The following is a 19,044-nucleotide window of genomic DNA, read 5'->3' on the forward strand; positions in this document are numbered from 1 at the left end:
TTTATTCAATGGGGCTTGAGCACCCATGGACTTTGTTATCTGCAGGGGATCCTGGAACCAAACCCCAGCGGATAATAAGGGCCCACTGTACTATCATTTGCCTCAATCTAGATACTACACTTCTGTTGATGCAACCAAGAATTGCATTGGCTTTCTTAGCTGAAGCATCACACTGACGGTCTACTAAGACTCCTAGATCCCTTTCACATGAAATTCCTAAGCAACCAGTCAGCTGCCAAGAATTAAACGCTGAGATTTTACTATTGAAATCAAAGGGGTCTTCACGTTTCTGAACTTTGACTGCCAGTAAGTCTTTGGGGGTGAGGGTTTGACTCAACCACACGATTGGACTTGAAGGATCGCCAACTACCTCTTGGCAATGCTGCTTTGCAAAGGTTATCACAAAGGGTCAAGAATTCTGGAAGTCCAAACCATCTGTCCCAAGTGTGGAAATCCCTCCCAAAATAAAGGAGATAGTTGTGCAAAGCAGAAGGAGAAAGAGGATTCAGGCTGCCAATGTGGTGTTGGACGAGGAAGTAGGGAGGCAAGGGTTCAAATCCTGCCTCGGCCATGAAAACCCAGTGGGTGACCCTGGCCAAGGCACACTCTCTCAGTCTCAGAGAATAGCCATGGCAAAGACACCCCCCCCCCGAAGAAAGATGCCAAGGAAGCCCCGTGATAAATTGGAAACAACTTGATCATTCCCAAAGCCGCCCTGATCATTTCTATGGAAGGGCGGGGTAGAAATAAAATTTATTATTATTATTATTATTATTAACTTCAAAGCACTTGGTCTAAAATTGGATGGAACCACAATAGAAGCGCAAAGAGGCCCCTGGCCATGTGCCGAATGTGAGGGAGGGGTGACCAACCTCTGCCTGACATCTGAAGTGCCTTCATCCATTTCAGCTTCCAGATCAGACCAGCCGTTTAAGAGCCCCAGCGGCTCTGGCCAGCCAGAATCCTTCTTTGGGAACTGAGCTGACAATGGGAAATGCCCTCACAGCAGCAATTCCATTTCAAGCCCGGGCTGCTGCCACACTGCAGAATCAATGCAGCCTGACACCGCTTTACTTGCCACGGCTCCATCCTATGGAAATCCTGGGATGCCCAGTTTGCTGTGGCACAAAAGCCATCTCACAAAAACTACACATCTGTGGTGAGGCAGAGAGAGAGAGAGCTAGAGGGGCTAATGGGGACCAGGTGGAGGAGAGGGTGGAGGCGGAGCAAGGGGAAGAGTCACGGGACGAACGAGGAGGAGCCTCAGGGAGCTTAAGAGGAGAGGGGCAGAGCTGCGCGGGAGGAGGAAGGAGACGCGGAAGAAGGGGTCGAGAAGCAGCGGTCGGGACAGGGACAGCGGCAGTGACAAGGAGCCCACACAGAGACGGGGGTCCTGCAGCTCTCCAAAGGAGGTCGGGCGGACGAGGACGAGGGCCCCACGAAGAGGTACGGCTAAGAGACCCTCAGGTGGAAGGGAATTTAGCGTATCCCGACGCGGAGTTGTGGAGGCAGACAGAAAGAGAGAACCTGGAAGGACAGTGGTGGGACTTTAAGGGAGATAGGTGGGAAGCCGGGCCTGTCCCAGGAAAAAGAGAAAAAGCTGAAATAGAGCCCCTGGAGAAGCACTCAGGCAGCCGGCATAACAGCCAGGAAGACCAGGAAGAATTGCGGGCTAAGAACGCGAGCCCTGAAGAAGCTTGAAGGAGTGACAAGCGAAGGGCCCGAGAGCTGGGTTTGTTTTAGTGTTGGATTGTTGTTGTTGGTTTGAGGGAAGTTCCCATTAAAGTTTCTGTTTCTATTGCAACTGGCGGTGTAAGTTTGTTGCCCACGTGGAGCTGCTTGGTGTTTTGCACACGTGACCTGCCTATCATGCAGCCGGCCCCGCCCACAACATCTCAGGCGTTCTGTAGCACTGAGCCACGGTGCTTGAAGCAGCGTCAAACTGCATTCATTTCCACAGTGTAGATACAGCCCACGTATCCAGTGCAGGTTTAACTTTGGGTGCTGTGGCTCCATCTGATAGAAATCCTGGGATGTGCAGTAGTTTGCTGTGGCACGAGAACACTCTGAGAGAGAAGGCTAAAATATCGTACAAAACTGCAACTCCCAGGAGGCTCAGCTGGTATGAAACTGATCTAATAATGGGATGTAGTGTGATGTAGACACAGCGTTAAGGAGTGCTCTGTTTTACAGTCTGGAGGAAGGATGCTTTTGCTAATTCCGCAAATCCCAATAAATGACAAGGGGCTCCCATCTTGTGACCCTGATGGATACAGAGAAAGAGAGTTTCCCATGTTCTCTGCCTCGGATCAGCCCCTCCTAACCAACAGCCTGACCCAGGAGAAAAGCAGGCTAGATATACCATGAACACATAAAAATAAAAATAAGTTGGTTTGTTTTGGAGAATCCATGGAGAAGGAGGGGGAACTGACTTTCTCAATACAATAAAACAGATGTTACGGTCTTATGCTATAAGACCAGATATCCACATCGTGGTCATAGTGGCCTCATGCAATTGGACTTTAGGAAAGCTCCTCCTGCCAAATTCACTCTTTCAGTCTCAAAGGTGCTGCGAGACACTGCTTTTACAGAGTAACAAGGGCATATATCTTTGAGTCAACCATGACAGCTCAGCAGAACCCTGAGGTCTTATGAAGTCACAATGGAAAATCAGCTACATGGCTGAAAAGGTTCCAGAATGCATCCACTTGGGCAGATGGGCTTTGAGAAGCCAACGTGGCTGGATCTAGTCGGCTTCCTCTCCTGGTTCTGCCGATGCTGGTCTTCTGCCTGAGAGGTCAAGAAGACCCCACTGTAGAAGAAGAATCTTTCCGTCTACGGATCTCCCATGGGGCCCTCGAGTCTTTTTGTGGATGTGGATTTTGATGTTCGTGGATGTGGCTGGCTAAGCCACTCCTGCAGCCTTCAGGAAGACCAGAAGCAAGCCTTCCCTCTTCCCCCAACTTAACCAGGAGCACAGAAGACAGCAGAGACCAGGCAGCAGCAGGAGGGCATGGCAGGAGTGGGAAGCTTCAAAAGCCACTCCAGCAACCCTCAAGAAGACCAGCAGCCAAGCCAGAAGCAAGGCTTTCCTCTTCCCCCAACTCTACCAGGGTCACAAAAGGCAGCAGAGGCCAGGCAGCAGGAGGAGGGCATGGCAGGAGTAGAAAGCTTCAAAAGCCACTCCTGCAGCCCTCAAGAAGACCAGCAGCCAATCCAGAAGCAAGCATTCACATTTCCCCCAACTCCACCCGGGGCACAGAAGGCAGCAGAGGCCAGGCAGTAGCAGGAGGGCATGGCAGGAATGGTAAGCTTCAAAAGCCACTCCTGCAGCCCTCAGGAAGACCAGCAGCCAAGCCAGAAGTAAGCCTTCCCTCTTCACCAACTCTACCAGGGGCAAGGAATGCAGCAGAGACCAGGCAGCAGCAGGAGGGCATGGCAGGAGTGGTAAGCTTCAAAAGCCACTCCTCCAGCCCTTAGAAAGACCTGCAGCCAAGCCAGAAGCAAGCCTTCCCTCTTCCCCCAACTCCACCAGGGACACAAGGCAGCAGAGGCCAGGCAGCAGCAGGAGGGCATGACAGGAGAGGGAAGTGTCAAAACTCCTCCATCCCTCTGGAAGACCATCAGCCAATCAAGAGGCAAGCCTTCCCTTTTCCCCCAACTTCAACAGGGGCACAGAGGGCAGCAGAAGCCAGGCAGCAGCAGGAGGGCATGGCAGGAATGGTAAGCTTCAAAAGCCGCTCCTGCAGCCCTCAGGAAGACCAGTAGCCACACCAGAAGCAAGCGTTCCCTCTTCCCCCAGCTCCACCAAGGGAACAGAAGGCAGCAGAGGGCAGGCAGCAGCAGGAGGGCATGGCAGGAATTGTAAGCGTCAAAAGCCACTCCTCCAGCCCTCATAAAGACCAGCAGCCAAGCCAGAAGCAAGCCTTCCCTCTTCCCCCAACTACACCAGGGGCAAAGAATGCAGCAGAGGGTAGGCAGCAGCAGGGGGGCATGGCAGGAGTGGTTAGCTTGAAAAGGCACTCCTCCAGCCCTTAGAAAGACCAGCAGCCAATCCAGAAGCAAGCCTTCCCTCTTCCCCCAACTTCACCAGGGGCACAGAAGGCAGCAGACACCAGGACTAGGAGGGCATGGCAGGAGTGGTAAGCTTGAAAAGCCACTCCTCCAGCCCTTATAAAGACCAGCAGCCAAGCCAGAAGCAAGCCTTCCTTCTTCCCCCAACTCCACCAGGGGCACAGAAGGCATCAGACGCCAGGCAGGAGCAGGAGGGCATGGCAGGAGTGGTAAGCTTGAAAAGCCACTCCTCCACCTCTTACAAAGACCAGCAGCCAAGCCAGAAGCAAGCCTTCTTCCCCCAACTCCTCCAGGGGCACAGAAGGCAGCAGAGGCCAGGCAGCAGCAGGAGAGCGTGGCAGGAGAAGGATGCCATCATGCCTTTCAAAGCTGTGCAACTCGGACGTTGGGTGTGGACATTTCTCCATTTGGGGCAAGGCAATCCCACCGGTTCCACCTCAGCTCAAAATGTGCCATCCAGGTCGAGCTGCCTTTGTTGGGTTCAAGTGACCGGATGCAGCTGTGCACCAATGGGGAAGACGAGGGGAGCACTAACACCCAAACCCGGGTCTGGATTGAACTCTGGGGCTCCAAATCTCAGCCGGGTGCTTTGAGTGCTGGCTGGATTCAAACCTCAGCTTAACCAAAGGAATTAGTAACGAAGAGGAGGAATGGGTGGAAGGAAGGAAGGAATAGAGAACTGTATCTCCCAGCAGCCCCTACCCACTATGCCCTTCCATCCTGCCACTGCTGGTCAGTTGGCTGGCGCTTAGTGGAGCCCAGCCAACTGACCAGCAGTGGCAGGATGGAAGGGCATGGTGGGCAGGGGCTGCTGGGAGATATAGTTCTCTCTTCTTTCTTTCCTTCCTTCCACCCCTTCCTCCTTTTTCCTCTCCCTCTTTCCTCTCCCTCATTCCACTCCCTCCTTCCTCTCCCTCTTTCCTCTCCCTCTTTCCTCTACCTCTTTCCTTTTCCTCTTTCCTCTCCCTCTTTCCTTCCCTTCATCTCCTTCCTCCTCTTTCCTCTATTTGGTCTTCTTTTCTCTCCTTCCTCTTCTTCCTCCTCTTGCTTTCCTTCCTCCTCTTTCCTCTTCTCCTTCATCATCTTCTTCCTTTCTTTCTTTTTTAAAAATATATTAGTTATTAAATTTTAAAAATGAAATAATATATAAAATTTAAACACACACATACAATTCATTTTCTTTCATAACAAACCACAGAGAAGTCTAATTATATGTCTAAACCATATCAAATCTTCCTTCTTTTTACTTGACATCTCCTGCCTTCTAGTATTAAATGAGGTCTCCAGACATTATTGACAGTGAAATATATTACTTCCAATGTAAAAGTAAACATACTCCATTTTCAAGAAGTATCTACAATCGCATACATGATTGTAAAGTCCATCTATTTGTGGTTGCTTTAAACTACAGTAACTATTTAACAAATATTTTTATCACTCCTTTCCAAAAGTAAAGTCTTTTCCTCATTCTGTTTTTTAAATTTTTATCAAAGGCTCCCATTGCTTTTCAGACGTATTCATTGAATTCTTCTTTAATACATGTCTTAATTCATCAGTTTCTATAACATCATACAATTTTATCAACCGGTCCTTTACATTAGGTATTGTCTTCATTTTGCATTTCTGAGTGTAAACCATTCTGCCAGCTGAAATCATATAAAATAGTAGTTTCCCATATTTTTGTTCTAATTTATCATCTGAGATAATATTAAGTAAATACATTTTGGGGTCTTTTTCTATCTTTTCTTCTAATATAATTTGTATTGACTTATGTATTTCATTCCAGTATTTTTTAGTTTCAGCACATTCCCAGAACATATGAAATAGCGTACCGTGTTTTTTCCTCACATTTCCAACAAATTTTCTTTGTGTTTTTCAACAGTTTTGCCTTTTTAAAGGGGCTATACCAACGTAAATATATCTTACAATAATTTTCTTTGTAATTAACACTTAAAGTATACTTTAATCTCTTCACTCCTAGTTTCTCCCACTGATCAAAATCTATATTTGGTCCCAAATCTTGCGCCCATTTCACCATCTGGGTTTTGACTTATTCATTCTCTAATTCAATTTTTAATAACATTTTATAAAAAATGTTGATTCTATCATTATCTTCTTATTGAATATTTTTTTCCTATTCCATATCCGCTTTGCCAATTGCTAAAGTCTAAACATCCATTATTCTTTCTTTATTTATTTCCTTCTTCCTTCCTTTTCATTCCCTCCTTCGATTTTTCTTTCTTTCATTCATTCCCTCTGTCCTTCCTTCCTTCCTTTTTCCCTTTTTTTCTTTCCTTCCTTTCCTACATCCCTTTTCCTTCCTTCCTTCCCTCCTTCCCACTTCCCCTCCTTCCTTCACTCCTTCCCCCTTCCCCGCTTTCCTTCCTTTCTTCCCCTTACCCTCCTTCCTTCCCTTCTTCCCCTTCCCCTCTCCCTCCCTCCCTTCCCATGAAAGAGGAGGGCTCCCAATAATCCAGAAGGCAAGAGAGGCCAGGGAGCAGGCAGGAGGGCATGGCAGGAGTGGTAAGCTTTAAAGCCACTCCTGCAGCCTTCAGGAAGACCAGCAGCCAAGCCAGAAGCAAGCCTTCCCTCTTCCCCCAACTCCTCCAGGGACACAAGGCAGCAGAGGCCAGGCAGCAGCAGGAGGGCATGGCAAGAGAGGGAAGCTTCAAAACTCTTCCATCCCTCAGGAAGACCAGCAGCCAATCAAGAGGCAAGCCTTCCCTCTTCCCCCCAACTCCACCAAGGGCACAGTAGGCAGCAGATGCCAGGAGCAGGAAGGCATGGCAGGAATGGTAGGTTTCAAAAGCCACTCCTGCAGCCCTCAGGAAGACCAGCAGCCACGCCAGAAGCAAGCCTTCCCTCTTCCCCCAGCTCCACCAAGGGCACAGAAGGCAGCAGAGGGCAGGCAGCAGGAGGAGGACATGGCAGGAGTGGTAAGCTTCAAAAGCCACTCCTCGAGCCCTGAGGAAGACCAGCAGCCAAAGCAGAAGAGAGCCTTCCCTCTTCCCCCAACTCCACCAAGGGAACAGAAGGCAGCAGAGGGCAGGCAGCAGCAGGAGGGCATGGCAGGAATTGTAAGCGTCAATAGCCACTCCTTCAGCCCTCAGGAAGTCCAGCAGCCACGCCAGAAGCAAGCTTTCCCTCTTCCCCCAGCTCCACCAAGGGAACAGAAGGTAGCAGAGGTCAGGCAGCAGCAGGAGGGCATGGCAGGAATGGTAAGCTTCAAAAGCCGCTCCTGCAGCCCTCAGGAAGACCAGCAGCCACGCCAGAAGCAAGCCTTCCCTCTTCCCCCAACTCCACCAGGGGCACAGAGGGCAGGCAGCAGCAGGAGGGCATGGCAGGAATTGTAAGCGTCTAAAGCCACTCCTTCAGCCCTCAGGAAGTCGAGCAGGCCATGCCAGAAGCAAGCCTTCCCTCTTCCCCCAACTCCACCAGGGGCACAGAAGGCAGCAGAGGACAGGCAGCAGCAGGAGAGCGTGGCAGGCGAAGGATGCCATCATGCCTTTCCAAGCTGTGCCCCTCGGATGTTGGGTGTGGACATTTCTCCATTTGGGGCAGGACAATCCCACCGGTTCCACCTAAGCTTAAAATGTGCCATCCAGGTCGAGCTGCCTTTGCCAGGTTCAAGTGATGGGACGCAGCTCTGCACCAATGGGGAAGACGAGGGGAGCACTAGCACCCAAACCCGGGTCTGGCTTAAACTCTGGGGCTTCAACTCTCAGAGTCCAGCCAGGTGCTTTGAGCGCTGGCTGGATTCAAATCCCGGCTTAACCAAAAAGGAAGTAACGAAGAGGAGGAAGGGGTGGAAGGAAGGAAGGAAGAGAGAACTATATCTTCCAGCAGCTCCTGCCCACTATGCCCTTCCATCCTGCCACTGCTGGTCAGTTGGCTGGCGCTTAGGAGAGCCCAGCCAACTGACCAGCAGTGGCAGGATGGAAGGGCATGGTGGGCAGGGGCTGCTGGGAGATATAGTTCTCTCTTCTTTCCTTCCTTCCTTCCACCCCTTCCTCCTTTTTCCTCTCCCTCTTTCCTCTCCCTCTTTCCTCTCCCTCCTTCCTCTCCCTCTTTCCTCTCCCTCTTTCCTCTCCCTCTTTCCTTTTCCTCTTTCCTCTCCCTCTTTCCTTCCCTTCATCTCCTTCCTCCTCTTTCCTCTTTTTTCTCTCCTTCCTCCTCCTTCATCCTCCTCTTGCTTTCCTTCCTCCTCTTTCCTCTTCTCCTTCATCATCTTCTTCCTTTCTTTCTTTTTTAGAAATATATTCGTTATTAAATTTTTAAAAAGAAATAATATATAAAATTTAAACACACACATACAATTCATTTTCTTTCATAACAAACCACAGAGAAATCTAATTATATGTCTAAACCATATCAACTCTTCCTTCTTTTTACTTGAGATCTCCTGCCTTCTAGTATTAAATGAGGTCTCCAGACATTATTAACAGTGAAATATATTACTTACAGTCTAAAAGTAAACCTACTCCATTTTCAAGAAGTATCAACAATCGCATACATGATTGTAAAGTCCATCTATTTGGAGTTGCTTTAAAGTACAGTAACTATTTAACAAATATTTTTATCACTCCTTTCCAAAAGTAAAGTCTTTTCGTCATTCTGTTTTTTAAATTTTTATCAAAGGCTCCCATTGCTTTTCAGACGTATTCATTGAATTCTTCTTTAATAAATGTCTTAATTCATCAGTTTCTATAACATCATACAATTTTATCAACCAGTCCTTTACATTAGGTATTGTTTTCATTTTGCATTTCTGAGTGTAAACCATTCTGCCAGCTGAAATCATATAAAATAGTTGTTTCCCATATTTTTGTTCTAATTTATCATCTGAGATAATATTAAGTAAATACATTTTGGGGTCTTTTTCTATCTTTTCTTCTAATATAATTTGTCTTGACTTATGTATTTCATTCCAGTATTTTTCAGCACATTCCCAGAACATATGAAATAGCGTACCGTGTTTTTTCCTCACATTTCCAACCAATTTTCTATGTGTTTTTCAACATTTTTGCCTTTTTAAAGGGGCTATACCAACGTAAATATATCTTACAATAATTTTCTTTGTCATTAACACTTAAAGTATACTTTAATCTCTTCACTCCTGGTTTCTCCCACTGATCAAAATCTATATTTGGTCCCAAATCTTGTGCCCATTTCACCATCTGGGTTTTGACTTGTTCATTCTCTAATTCAATTTTTAATAACATTTTATAAAAAATGTTGATTCTATCATTATCTTCTTATTGAACATTTTTTTTCTATTCCATATCCGCTTCGCCAATTGCTAAAGTCTTAACTTCCATTATAAACCTTTCCCTAATCTGTCTAAAGTAAACCAGGTACAGCTAAGACCTTCTGATATCCATTGCTTTGTGACTTTATTTGTATGCCTTTTGCCTTTTTGATCAATCAGATCTTCATACCTTACCCATTTTTCTTGGCTTAGCTGGACCCAGTTACAAAACGCTTCCTTTATGGATGCCCATTTCGGAAGGACTGGGCTACATTTAGGTTTAATATTCAACCAATACTCTTAATTGCTTCTTAGAATTTAATTTAGTATAAAATAGATATCCATACCATCCAAAAATAAGTTCTACTCCCTTCCTTCCTTCCTTCTTTCTTTGTTTCCTCCCACCCTTTCTTCCTCTCTTCTTTCCTCCACCGTTCCCTTCCCTTTCTTTCTACCTCCTTCCCTCTTTCTTTCTTTTCTTTTTTCTACTTCCTCTCTTTCTGCTCCCTCCCTCTTTCCCTCCCTCACTTCATTTTGTCCCTCCTTCCTTCCTTCCTTCCTTCCCTCCTTCCCCCTTCCCCTCCTTCCTTCACTCCTTCCCCCATACCTCCTTCCTTCCCTACTTCCCCTTCCCCTCCTTCCTTCCCTTCTTCCCCTTTTCCCTTTCCTCTCTCCCTCCCTCCCTTCCCATGAAAGAGGAGGGCTCCCAATAATCCAGAACTAGACTCTGGGAGCCAGAGGCAGAGGATGATGATGGGTCTCTGCTGGTGCCTGAGACTGGCATAGCCCTTCTGCTGCTGCCATCCTCCTCTCTGTCCAGGAGGCAGCTCCAGTCTCAGGGGGAAATCTCCTTTTCCCCTTCCTTCCTTCCTTCTGCCTGCCATCTGCAGCAGAGAATGGGAGGATGATGATGAACCAGCTCCCTGTTGATGAGCCCAGCAGCAGGCCAAAGAGGCAAAACCAGCAGCAGAGAGTCCAAAAAGGCTGGCGAAAGACAGTTCTAGTATGGTTATTTTATAATAAAAAATGGTTATGTTAAATAGTGATTTGTGTGTTCATGCACTTTGCTGTGTTTTTTCTTCATACCTTCTGACCTCCCAATTTCTCAGCTGCTTTTAATAATGTGCCAGTTTCTCTTTCCCTTTTCTCTTTCATCCTTAGCTTCCTTCCATTGCAAACTCCCCAGTTATCCCAATTAATCCTTTCCCTTCCCACTGTCTTGAATTATCTGTATTCCTGCATGGCAGAAGAAGGTTGGCTTATATCACCCTTAGTAGTAACTTCCAGCTCTAGGATCCTATGTATTCCTGAACGGCCGAAGAAGGTTGGCTTATATCACCCTTAGTAGTAACTTCCAGCTCTAGGATCCTATGTATTCCTGCACGGCCGAAGAGAGTTGGCCTATATGTCCCTTATTACTAACTTTCAGCTCTAGGATCCTATGTATTCCTGCACAGGTGAAGAGGGTCGCCCTATATGGCCCTTAGTAGTAACTTTCAGCTCTAGGATCCTATGTAATCCTGCACGGCCGAAGAGGGTCAGCCTATATGCCCCTTAGTAGTAACTTCCAGGTCTAGGATCCTATGTATACCTGCACAGCAGTAGAGGGTCGCCCTATATGGCCCTTAGTAGTAACTTTCAGCTCTAGGATCCTATGTATTCCTGCACGGCCGAAGAGGGTTGGTCTATATGACCCTTAGTAGTAACTTCCAGCTCTCAGATCCTATGGATTCCTGCACGGCCAAAAAGGGCCAGCCTATAGGACCCTTGGGGGCCGTATGTTGTGCAGGCCTAATATAGACATCCGATTTGCCACAACTGCACTGATGGGTCTAATGGACTATTACTGCTGATATACCAAATTTTTAATTTTTATAAGCGCAGTCATTCATCGCCAAAAACACAAATGGATGGATATTAACATCAGTGAAGGCTTTTAAAGGACATGTTTATTTACTAATTTTCGTCTTTGTTTGCCACCTTTTCTGTTACAGAAACAGACTGGTCTGTTAAAATGGAGTTCCAGTTGTTTATTATTATTATTATTATTATTATTATTATTATTATTATTATTATCATTAGGGGGGCCTTCCCTTACGTGGAGGATCTGTTCCGGACCCCTGAGTAAGAGAAAAAGTGTGTGTGCTGAAGCCCCATTGAAAATAATGGGGCGTGAGCTCACGGTGTGGTGCGGTGCACATGCCATGAGCACGCACGCCATGGCTTTCCCCCACGCGGCGCTGTATAGGCCTATCCCTGGTTTTCCACTCCACCAAATACATCCAAAGGAAAGCCTGGGAAAGCTCATGCTGCCAACTGCTTTCCTACAGTCAGTCTCAAACGGTGCCACAAGATCTCCATCCATATGACTCACAGGGGTAGTAAATTCAAACAATCCACCAAACAGTGATGCAGAGTTTTATCCCAGGTCTGTTCAGATCCGTTTGCATCAGTTATTCATACTAATGATGATGTGGAGCTTTAGAAAAAAAACCTCAGAGGGAAACCCAATATTGATTATCTGGATAAAGTGGGGTTTTTGGTAGCCCCAGCCCAACTTAATCTAGTGTGTTCAGGATGCGAGTGAACAATGGAGCTTCAACTCAGATTCCTCCTGGATTATTTTCACCGTGTGAATAAGCCCCGAGTTTTTTTAAAAAGATCCGCATCATCGGTAGTGTGAATAATCTTTTTTTCTAACAGCCTTGTTAACCAGAGGTTGGATGGCCATCAGTCAGGAGTGCTTTGTTCATGTCTTCCTGCATGGCAGGGGGTTGGACTAGATGTAATATTGGCCCTTGCGGTCTCTTCCAGCTCTATGCTTCTATGAGATTTGTTCAGAATAGGTTTGCCATGGCCCTCCCCCGAGGCTGAGAGAGTGTGACTTGTCCAAGGTCACCCATTGAATCCAAGGCCAAGGGGGGAACTGAACCCTGGTCTCCAGAGTCATAGGCCTACACTCAAACCACTCTGGCACTCAAAAAGATTGTAGAGAAAGCAGGGCTGACTTCCCACTCTGCAGGCGTGCTTGCCTTCAACTGGCTGGGACTGGCATCCAAGTATTAGGATGGTGCGGCTCAGCTGCAAGCTTAGGTTTACTTCTCCTGGGAACAGGCACCTGGAGAGTTCAGAAATAGTGGTTTCTACACACGTGCTACCGAAATAATTATTTTATTTATGTGTCACCTTGTTTGTTATTGTTGTTGTCATGTGCCTTCAAAGTGTTTCTGACTTATGGCAACCCTAAGGCAAAGGTATCAAGGGGTTTTCTTGGCAAGGTTTGTTCAGACTGGGTTTGGCACGGCCATCCTCTGAGGCTGAGAGGAACCCAGTGGGTTTCCATGGCCAAACTGGATTTGAATTCTGGCCACCAGCATCCTAGTCCAACCCTGAAACCACCACACCTTGAAATAATTATTTGATTTATGTGTCTCCTAGTAAGTAAGTAAATGTTTTATTGTGGTAATAGGCCAGTATTTAATAGCTGATTCCAATACGATTACAAACATCTGAACATTTAAAAAACATAACAAAGTAAAACAAGGCAAAATTACGTGTGAAATCATAAAAAGAAGGCAATTCCAAATTAGTATTTTGCTGACAGAGGTGGTCGGATTTGCTGCGTTGGTATCCGTGCATCTGGGGAGAAGAAGGAGGAGGAGGAGGAGGAGGAGGAGGCTGGTGGACCTTCTGAGGAGGACCATGAGTTATCTGAGGGACCACAGAATCCTGGCTGGTCCCAGAAGGCTCTGACTGAAAGGGCACAAGCTCCTCCTTCCGTTTCCCTTCCTATCAAGAGCAAAAGAGGGGAGAAAGGGAGAGGTTAGTAGCAAACTTGAGAGCAAACTGGCCAAAAAGGCTACTGGCTACTGACAGAGCTACCTGAGGGCAGCCTAAGAATGGAGGGTTGTGGTTTCCCTATATTCCCCCTCCCCATATCTGCAGGGCAGTAAATTCACTCTAGCTTCTGATCTCAATTCCTGAGCATCTATCAAAGGTACGACACCCAATGCAAGGAAAGCGCTGGGGATGGTCCTTTAAACTTCCGGAAACCCATATTGTTTCCATTCACTGAAAAACGTCCCCATGACCGTCAACATATGTCCCTCCCATGTTCTGATTTTCAATCTCACCTCCTCATCCTTGGTCCGCTTCATGCGTGCCTTTTTGTAAACCCTGAACAAGCTCATCGCATCAAATTCAGCCAATTTAGATACGAATACCCATAGGTTCCTGGGAAATCAAATGAATGATATTTTCACTTTGTGCTGACTGCTGAGCAGCTATTCGACAACAAATATTCCAGCTAAGTTTCTCTTGAGAAAAATCGCCCTCTCCTGACCCTAAAACAGCCAGGGCCACCTGAAAGTCTGCCAAAATCGCCCCCCGCCCCCCCCCCCCCCGCCGGCCGCCCTGTTGGTAGGTGGCATTCAAGGGCAATCTGGGAGGTGCAGCCCTGCAAGGGCCCCTGGGGCAACAATTCAGCCTTCTAACCCCTAAACGTCTATAAAGTTGGTGTAGACCTCTAATTCCCAAATGTTGGTCCTTTGGGTGTTTTGGACTTCAACTCCCAGAATCACCAGTCAGTTTGAGCAACAGTCAGGAGTTTGGGGAGTTAAAGTCCAAAACATTGAAGGGATGAAAATCTGGGAATCACTGGTCTAGAATGGCTGGCAGTATAGAGCTGCCACATCAGAGTGTGGCCAGCTGAAGTCGGGTCATCGTGTCAAATTTAGTCTTTGCCACAATTTCACACAGCAGACCATGGACAAAAAACTCTCATGCCATCTCAGTCCTTAGAGCTTCCAGATATTCTGGACTTCAGCTCCCAGAAGCCTCAGCCATCTTGATCAACGGTCTATATTTCTGGGAACCAAAGTCCAAAATACCAGTTTAGGCGTCAGTCCCCTAGAAGAACAATCCTAAATCGAAAGCAATGGCTGCCAAAGGATTGATGATGGTAGAATGGGGTGTTCTGGAAGAGGGCCTCGGTTATGATAAGGGGAGCCACCGAGAGCCAAACCGGCTCCATTTCTACAGCCTTGTCGGGGTCATTGGATTCCATGGCAAAAGGCCTGGCAGGTAAGTAAGTGAGGCTTACCTTCGCCAGAGTATAGTTTTCTGCTTCTTAGGGTAAGCTTTGAAGCACTCTCTGATGTGGTCGCCTATCTCCAGTATGCAGCTGTGCATAAGATTCTCCAGTTCTTCCACCGAGCGCCCCTTGCCTGGGTTGCCCAGATCTTGTATGGCCTTCCCGACTGGCCGCATCTTCTCTTCGCACTGAAGAGGGGAACAAACAGAGAGGAGAAGCTATACTTTAGCCATGTGAAAGTGAAGGGTGGGAGGGAAGGTGGGAGAATTTTTTAAACTTGCCTATCGCATCGGACAGCTAAGGAAAGAGGAAAATCAGTTCATCTAAAATGTGATGCTGGAGAAGAGTTCAACGGATACTCTTTTCTGCAGGCTTTCAGCATGCTAGGAGTGGCAGTAAACTTACAATGTCAAATGTTTCCTGATCCAGTAGCTCTTCCTCCTCTTCTTCCTCCTGTTTTGCCATAGCTATGGGCTCGCTCCCAGCTGTAATGTAGACAGGGCCCTGGGGTGGGTTCCCGTGATCTCCAACTTTGGCCTCACTCTCTTTGGCCTGTGAAAGAAGAAAATTGGTCAGATTAGTCCTAAAGCAAAACGAGAGATCTGACCCTTGGAAGAAAGGAGGGGAAGAGGGTGTGACATTGCCTTGTTGTGGTGCTGCTGCTGGTGGTGCTGGCGTGTCTCCAGGTCATTTTGGACTAATGGAGTCCTAAAGGCAAAGCTGTCTTAGGTTCTTCTGGGCTAATTTCTTCAGAGGGGCTTTGCCCTTGCAATCCTATGAGGCTGAGAGTGTCTGATCTGCCCTAGGTCACCCAATGGTTTTTTTATGTTTGATCAGGGAACTGAACCCTGATTGCTAGGGCCCTAATTTAATATTTAAACAGGCATGCTATACTTGCTATACCTTCTCTGTCTTGTCCTTGGTTTTTTCCATCTCCTTCTCATCCTTCTTTTCTGGACTGATTGCAAAAACTTCTTTCTCTTCTTTCTTCTCTTTCTTCTGCTCTGTTTTTGCAATCCTCTTCTCCTGTCCATCCTGCTAGAAAAAGGGAAGAAAAGATGGAGGAAAGGAGACAAAGGGAATCTTTGGGAGTCCTAGTTTAAAACTAAACTAGCCGGGTCGTGCTGGCTCTACCTTCTCTTTCCCCTCTTTTGTTTCTTTTTTTCTTGTCGTCCCTTTCTGTATCTTTCTTGCTCTCCTCCTTCTTGTCAAGAACAATACCCCTTGTGAAAGAGCTGGCTGGCCCATGGAGGAGACTGGCTGGGGGGACTATGCAAGACTCCATTTGGCTGGCTCAAATGGACCTGCTCGTGAAGTCGCTGCTTAAGGCGCTGTTTATGGTGGGAGGAAGTGAGAGAGGGCCTTTTCTACTAGGGCACCTTCGGGGGTCCAGTTGGCACCGATTTTATTGAACGCCAAATAAAACATGGCTTTTGGATTCCCGGTGCCTTTGGATTTAATCCACATTCCTGCATGTGTTTGGTTTCCAATTGTTTTCAAAGGCTGTCAGCTCTTCTGTTTCAATTTTTTGAATATAGGTTTACCCCACTTAATTCACCCTTCCTTAAATTTGCAAAGAGATCTTGTGGCACCTGTGAGATTTGCTGTTTCAAGCCCTCCTTTTCCTGCTCTTTTTCCTTCACGAAATTCACGAGGTAGTCAAGCTGGGCTTGGAGATGCTTCTCCTGTGGCGTTTTGTCTGTCTGAACTGGCAGGATCTTTAGATGGGAAATGACACAAAAAGAAAAGAAAATCCCATATGTTTTTGTCCCCTGCCAGAGCAAGGCAAGCAAGAATTGGAAGGTGAGATTCTGAACCTGATGCGAACATTGTTTTCTGCAAGAGGTTTGTAAGTGACGCATCTGGTTCACATGGTCATTATGGTATGAATGGTTGTTCCTTTGTAATAGGAACACAACAACACATGATCCGTGACTCCACAGTTTTTCTGCCTGTCATTCTGTCTTAATAAGTCTAACAATGAGAAATAACAGTTACTCAAAGGTAATGATACAATATACAAACAAATGAGTTTGGACAACAATCGCCAAATCAAAAGAGCAAAACCCAGCAAGAAAAATCATTTCCACCTGTGTACCTTTCTACAAATAGATGCAGGAGTTTTAAAGGGAAATGTATCTATTTTTGTTTAAATATGCAATGCAGATATCCCAAATCCCCAACCAAAAAGCAAGATACTCAAATATTCCCCTGTATCTGTTAGCTAGTGTCTTTATTTTTGTTAGGAATTCACTTGCTCTATTATTTTTACCACTAGTAAGGTGGTATTGAAATAAAGCTGACTTGCCTCGTAAAATTCATTGCATGGCTCTCACTAAAGACAAAGGCCTGCGTCCCCCTGTCCAAAGTATTGAATTTACTGGGGAGAAGAGAGTTGGATAACATGTTTCTAGTGGGTTTAATGCTCGCCTGACTCAGAAACCACCACTCACCCAGACAAACTTATAAATTAAATAGCATCCCCAATGGACTCAATGGGATATAGGACTGTAGGGTTAGGTTCTCAGCTTGGAGCCAATTGCCTGGACCACATATTGCTCCAGGCTGGATGACAAACTTTCTTAGGGGTGCGGGGAACCAGCCAAATGAAATGTTTAGATCTCCTTGAAGCAAAATTCCACCGCTAGGATCAATCGCTATCCTTGCAGCAGAATTGGGGAGACTCAAACGTGCTTGGGAGGTGCGAGATAGAGATATTCTGTGCACCAGCAGACCCCTCCCCCCCAAAAGCAGCACAACTCAGCCAGATGCAAACATGCTGCCCAAACCTAAAACCCAGCCAAAAATCCATGAGGCTTCTTCTTTACCTTGTCAGTTAGTTTCAGGTCGTGGTCAGATGTCGTGAACTCCGGCTTCCTGTGGTCATGCTTGTCTGTTGCCAGCAACAAATGCGAGTCATCCTTCAAACCCCGGTCAAGATCAAAAAGGGCTGCTTTGACTCGGCAGGTCAGACAAAACCTGTCCATTTGAGCAAAGAGGAGAAAGATGAGGTAGTGCCCCCTTTCCATATTGTGGCTTTCCTCCAAAGGCCGAGAACCTATGGGAAAAAGTTTCCGAGACTCACGTGGCTTTCTCCTTTGGGTCTGCAGGAATGGCCTGGTTCAGGATTGCCATCTCTTCTTCGTTGAGTGTGACGTCTTTCTCCTTCACCTTGACGTCAGGCAATTTCGTGGAGGGAACTTTCTTCTTCCCCAGTCCTTTGTCTGGAGAACAAATTTTGAAAAAAATCAGGTCTAAGAACAGGTGGCCAGAGGAGTGTTTGCGATTTGCAACCCTCCGTGGTCTAAAGATAAGCATCCTCAGACGTTGCGCACTCCCGGTTTAGCAGAGATGGTGCAGATTGTGAAAACATATTTTGCATCATTCTGCCAGTTGAAGAATTCCAACTTAGGTGGTACAGAAACACAGTTCTGGAACCTCAAAGCTCAGCCAAGGATCCTACCTGGAAATTCAAAAAGGTCTTGGGGAGGTTGCTCCAAACCTCTGCCCCATAGACCTACAAAGCCTAATCCACCATCAGGCTGAGGGAGCCCAGGTCCTTTATTTTCCTTCTCTTGCGTCATCGTTCAACTGCTCTTCATTTTCCTTCTTGTCCGATCTGTAGATGTTCTCAAAACGCTCAACCAAATCTTTCAGTTCAGCCTCCGACTTTTCTTGCAGCTTCTCTGCATATTCGTTCAGGGCCGACGCACAGCTGTTATGAAGAAGCTCCCCCAAATATTTCAGATCAGCCACCGACTTGTCCACCAGCTCAGCGTCTCGGGCAATGGACTTGAGACTGGAGATGGGAAAGGAAGCAACCAGGATGTTTAGTGTCTTGGGATGGGGCACTGAGGAGTCCTACCACCTGCAGACTGTCCATGCAGGCTTATCTGCCTCTAAAAGAAATCCAAAGTAAACTGCAACCATTGCAAGAAGAGAGTCAAACATCCCACCCTGGATGCTTGGAGGTTGCACCTCTGATTTCCAAACCTACCACTCGTATCTAAAAGGTTGCTTCTGGTTTCTTCTAAAACTCTTGGGGAGAACTAAAGACAAAATGGGCAGCTGACATTCCATGCTCTCCTTTTACATTTCAAACCCAAAAGATAAAAAGAAAACTCTGTGATGTTTCTCACGGCAGTGGTTTTCTACCTGTTCTTACTTTCAGACATTACTAAAACCTTTGTTTATTATTCTTAGCTGACACGCTCTGACTTTTTCCTGATGTTATTGATAGTTTCATGTCATTTCACCTGGTATGTTTCAATCATAGTGGGCTTTCCTTCCTCCATTTCAAAATTGCCCAGCGTCCTGCTTTTATCTTATTTATTTTTTATTTGGGGTATCTCTCTCTCTCTGTGTGAAGGGGAATAGAAGTAAAGGTTACAATCACAACAATGTGAAGCAACTAAGGGGCAAGTTCGGAGCCATGATACTCCAGGGACACCGTTGAATATTCTGGAAAGTGTAGATGAGCCCCAATTGTCTGTTACGAGCTAATTGCCTAATAGCATTTATTTGGCAACTTTTCAGCCCCTCTGATAATCCTCTTTCTTCATCTCCTGACAGGTTTACCCATTTATTTCACCATTTTTGCTGTCTTATCCTTTAATCTACCAATCATTTG

The 19,044-nt window shown here is 46.5% G+C and overlaps 1 protein-coding gene across 1 annotated transcript; it reads right to left on the bottom strand.

The window, feature by feature from the left end:
• Positions 1 to 1,189: 1,189 nt before the first annotated feature.
• LOC149319108 (ATP-dependent chromatin remodeler CHD2-like) lies at positions 1,190 to 17,911 on the bottom strand. Its single transcript, XM_089508383.1, has 10 exons — positions 17,878 to 17,911; positions 17,500 to 17,638; positions 17,243 to 17,393; positions 16,007 to 16,132; positions 15,318 to 15,449; positions 14,820 to 14,966; positions 14,424 to 14,602; positions 13,456 to 13,555; positions 12,826 to 13,111; positions 1,190 to 1,527 (listed from the first exon to the last, which is right to left on the bottom strand). The coding sequence occupies exons 2-10, from the start codon at positions 17,547 to 17,549 to the stop codon at positions 1,190 to 1,192; spliced, it is 1,509 nt and encodes a 502-aa protein (XP_089364509.1). The 5' UTR covers positions 17,550 to 17,638; positions 17,878 to 17,911.
• Between the last annotated feature and the right edge of the window lie 1,133 nt (positions 17,912 to 19,044).

The sequence above is a fragment of the Sceloporus occidentalis genome, unplaced genomic scaffold, assembly GCF_023333645.1.
Source record: "Sceloporus occidentalis isolate IW3139 unplaced genomic scaffold, rSceOcc1.0.p SCAF_2, whole genome shotgun sequence".
NCBI lineage: Eukaryota > Metazoa > Chordata > Lepidosauria > Squamata > Phrynosomatidae > Sceloporus > Sceloporus occidentalis.

Bases quoted from the DNA above. Each gene is read 5' to 3' on its own strand.
- LOC149319108 (XM_089508383.1), bottom strand. From the start codon at position 17,549: ATGGCAATCCTGAACCAGGCCATTCCTGCAGACCCAAAGGAGAAAGCC. The intron at 16,133-17,242 runs GTAAAGAAGAAG...TCCCATCTAAAG, and splicing joins ACCTGAAACTAACTGACAAG to ATCCTGCCAGTTCAGACAGA. The intron at 13,556-14,423 runs GTAAGCCTCACT...TTGATTTCCCAG, and splicing joins AAAACTATACTCTGGCGAAG to GAACCTATGGGTATTCGTAT.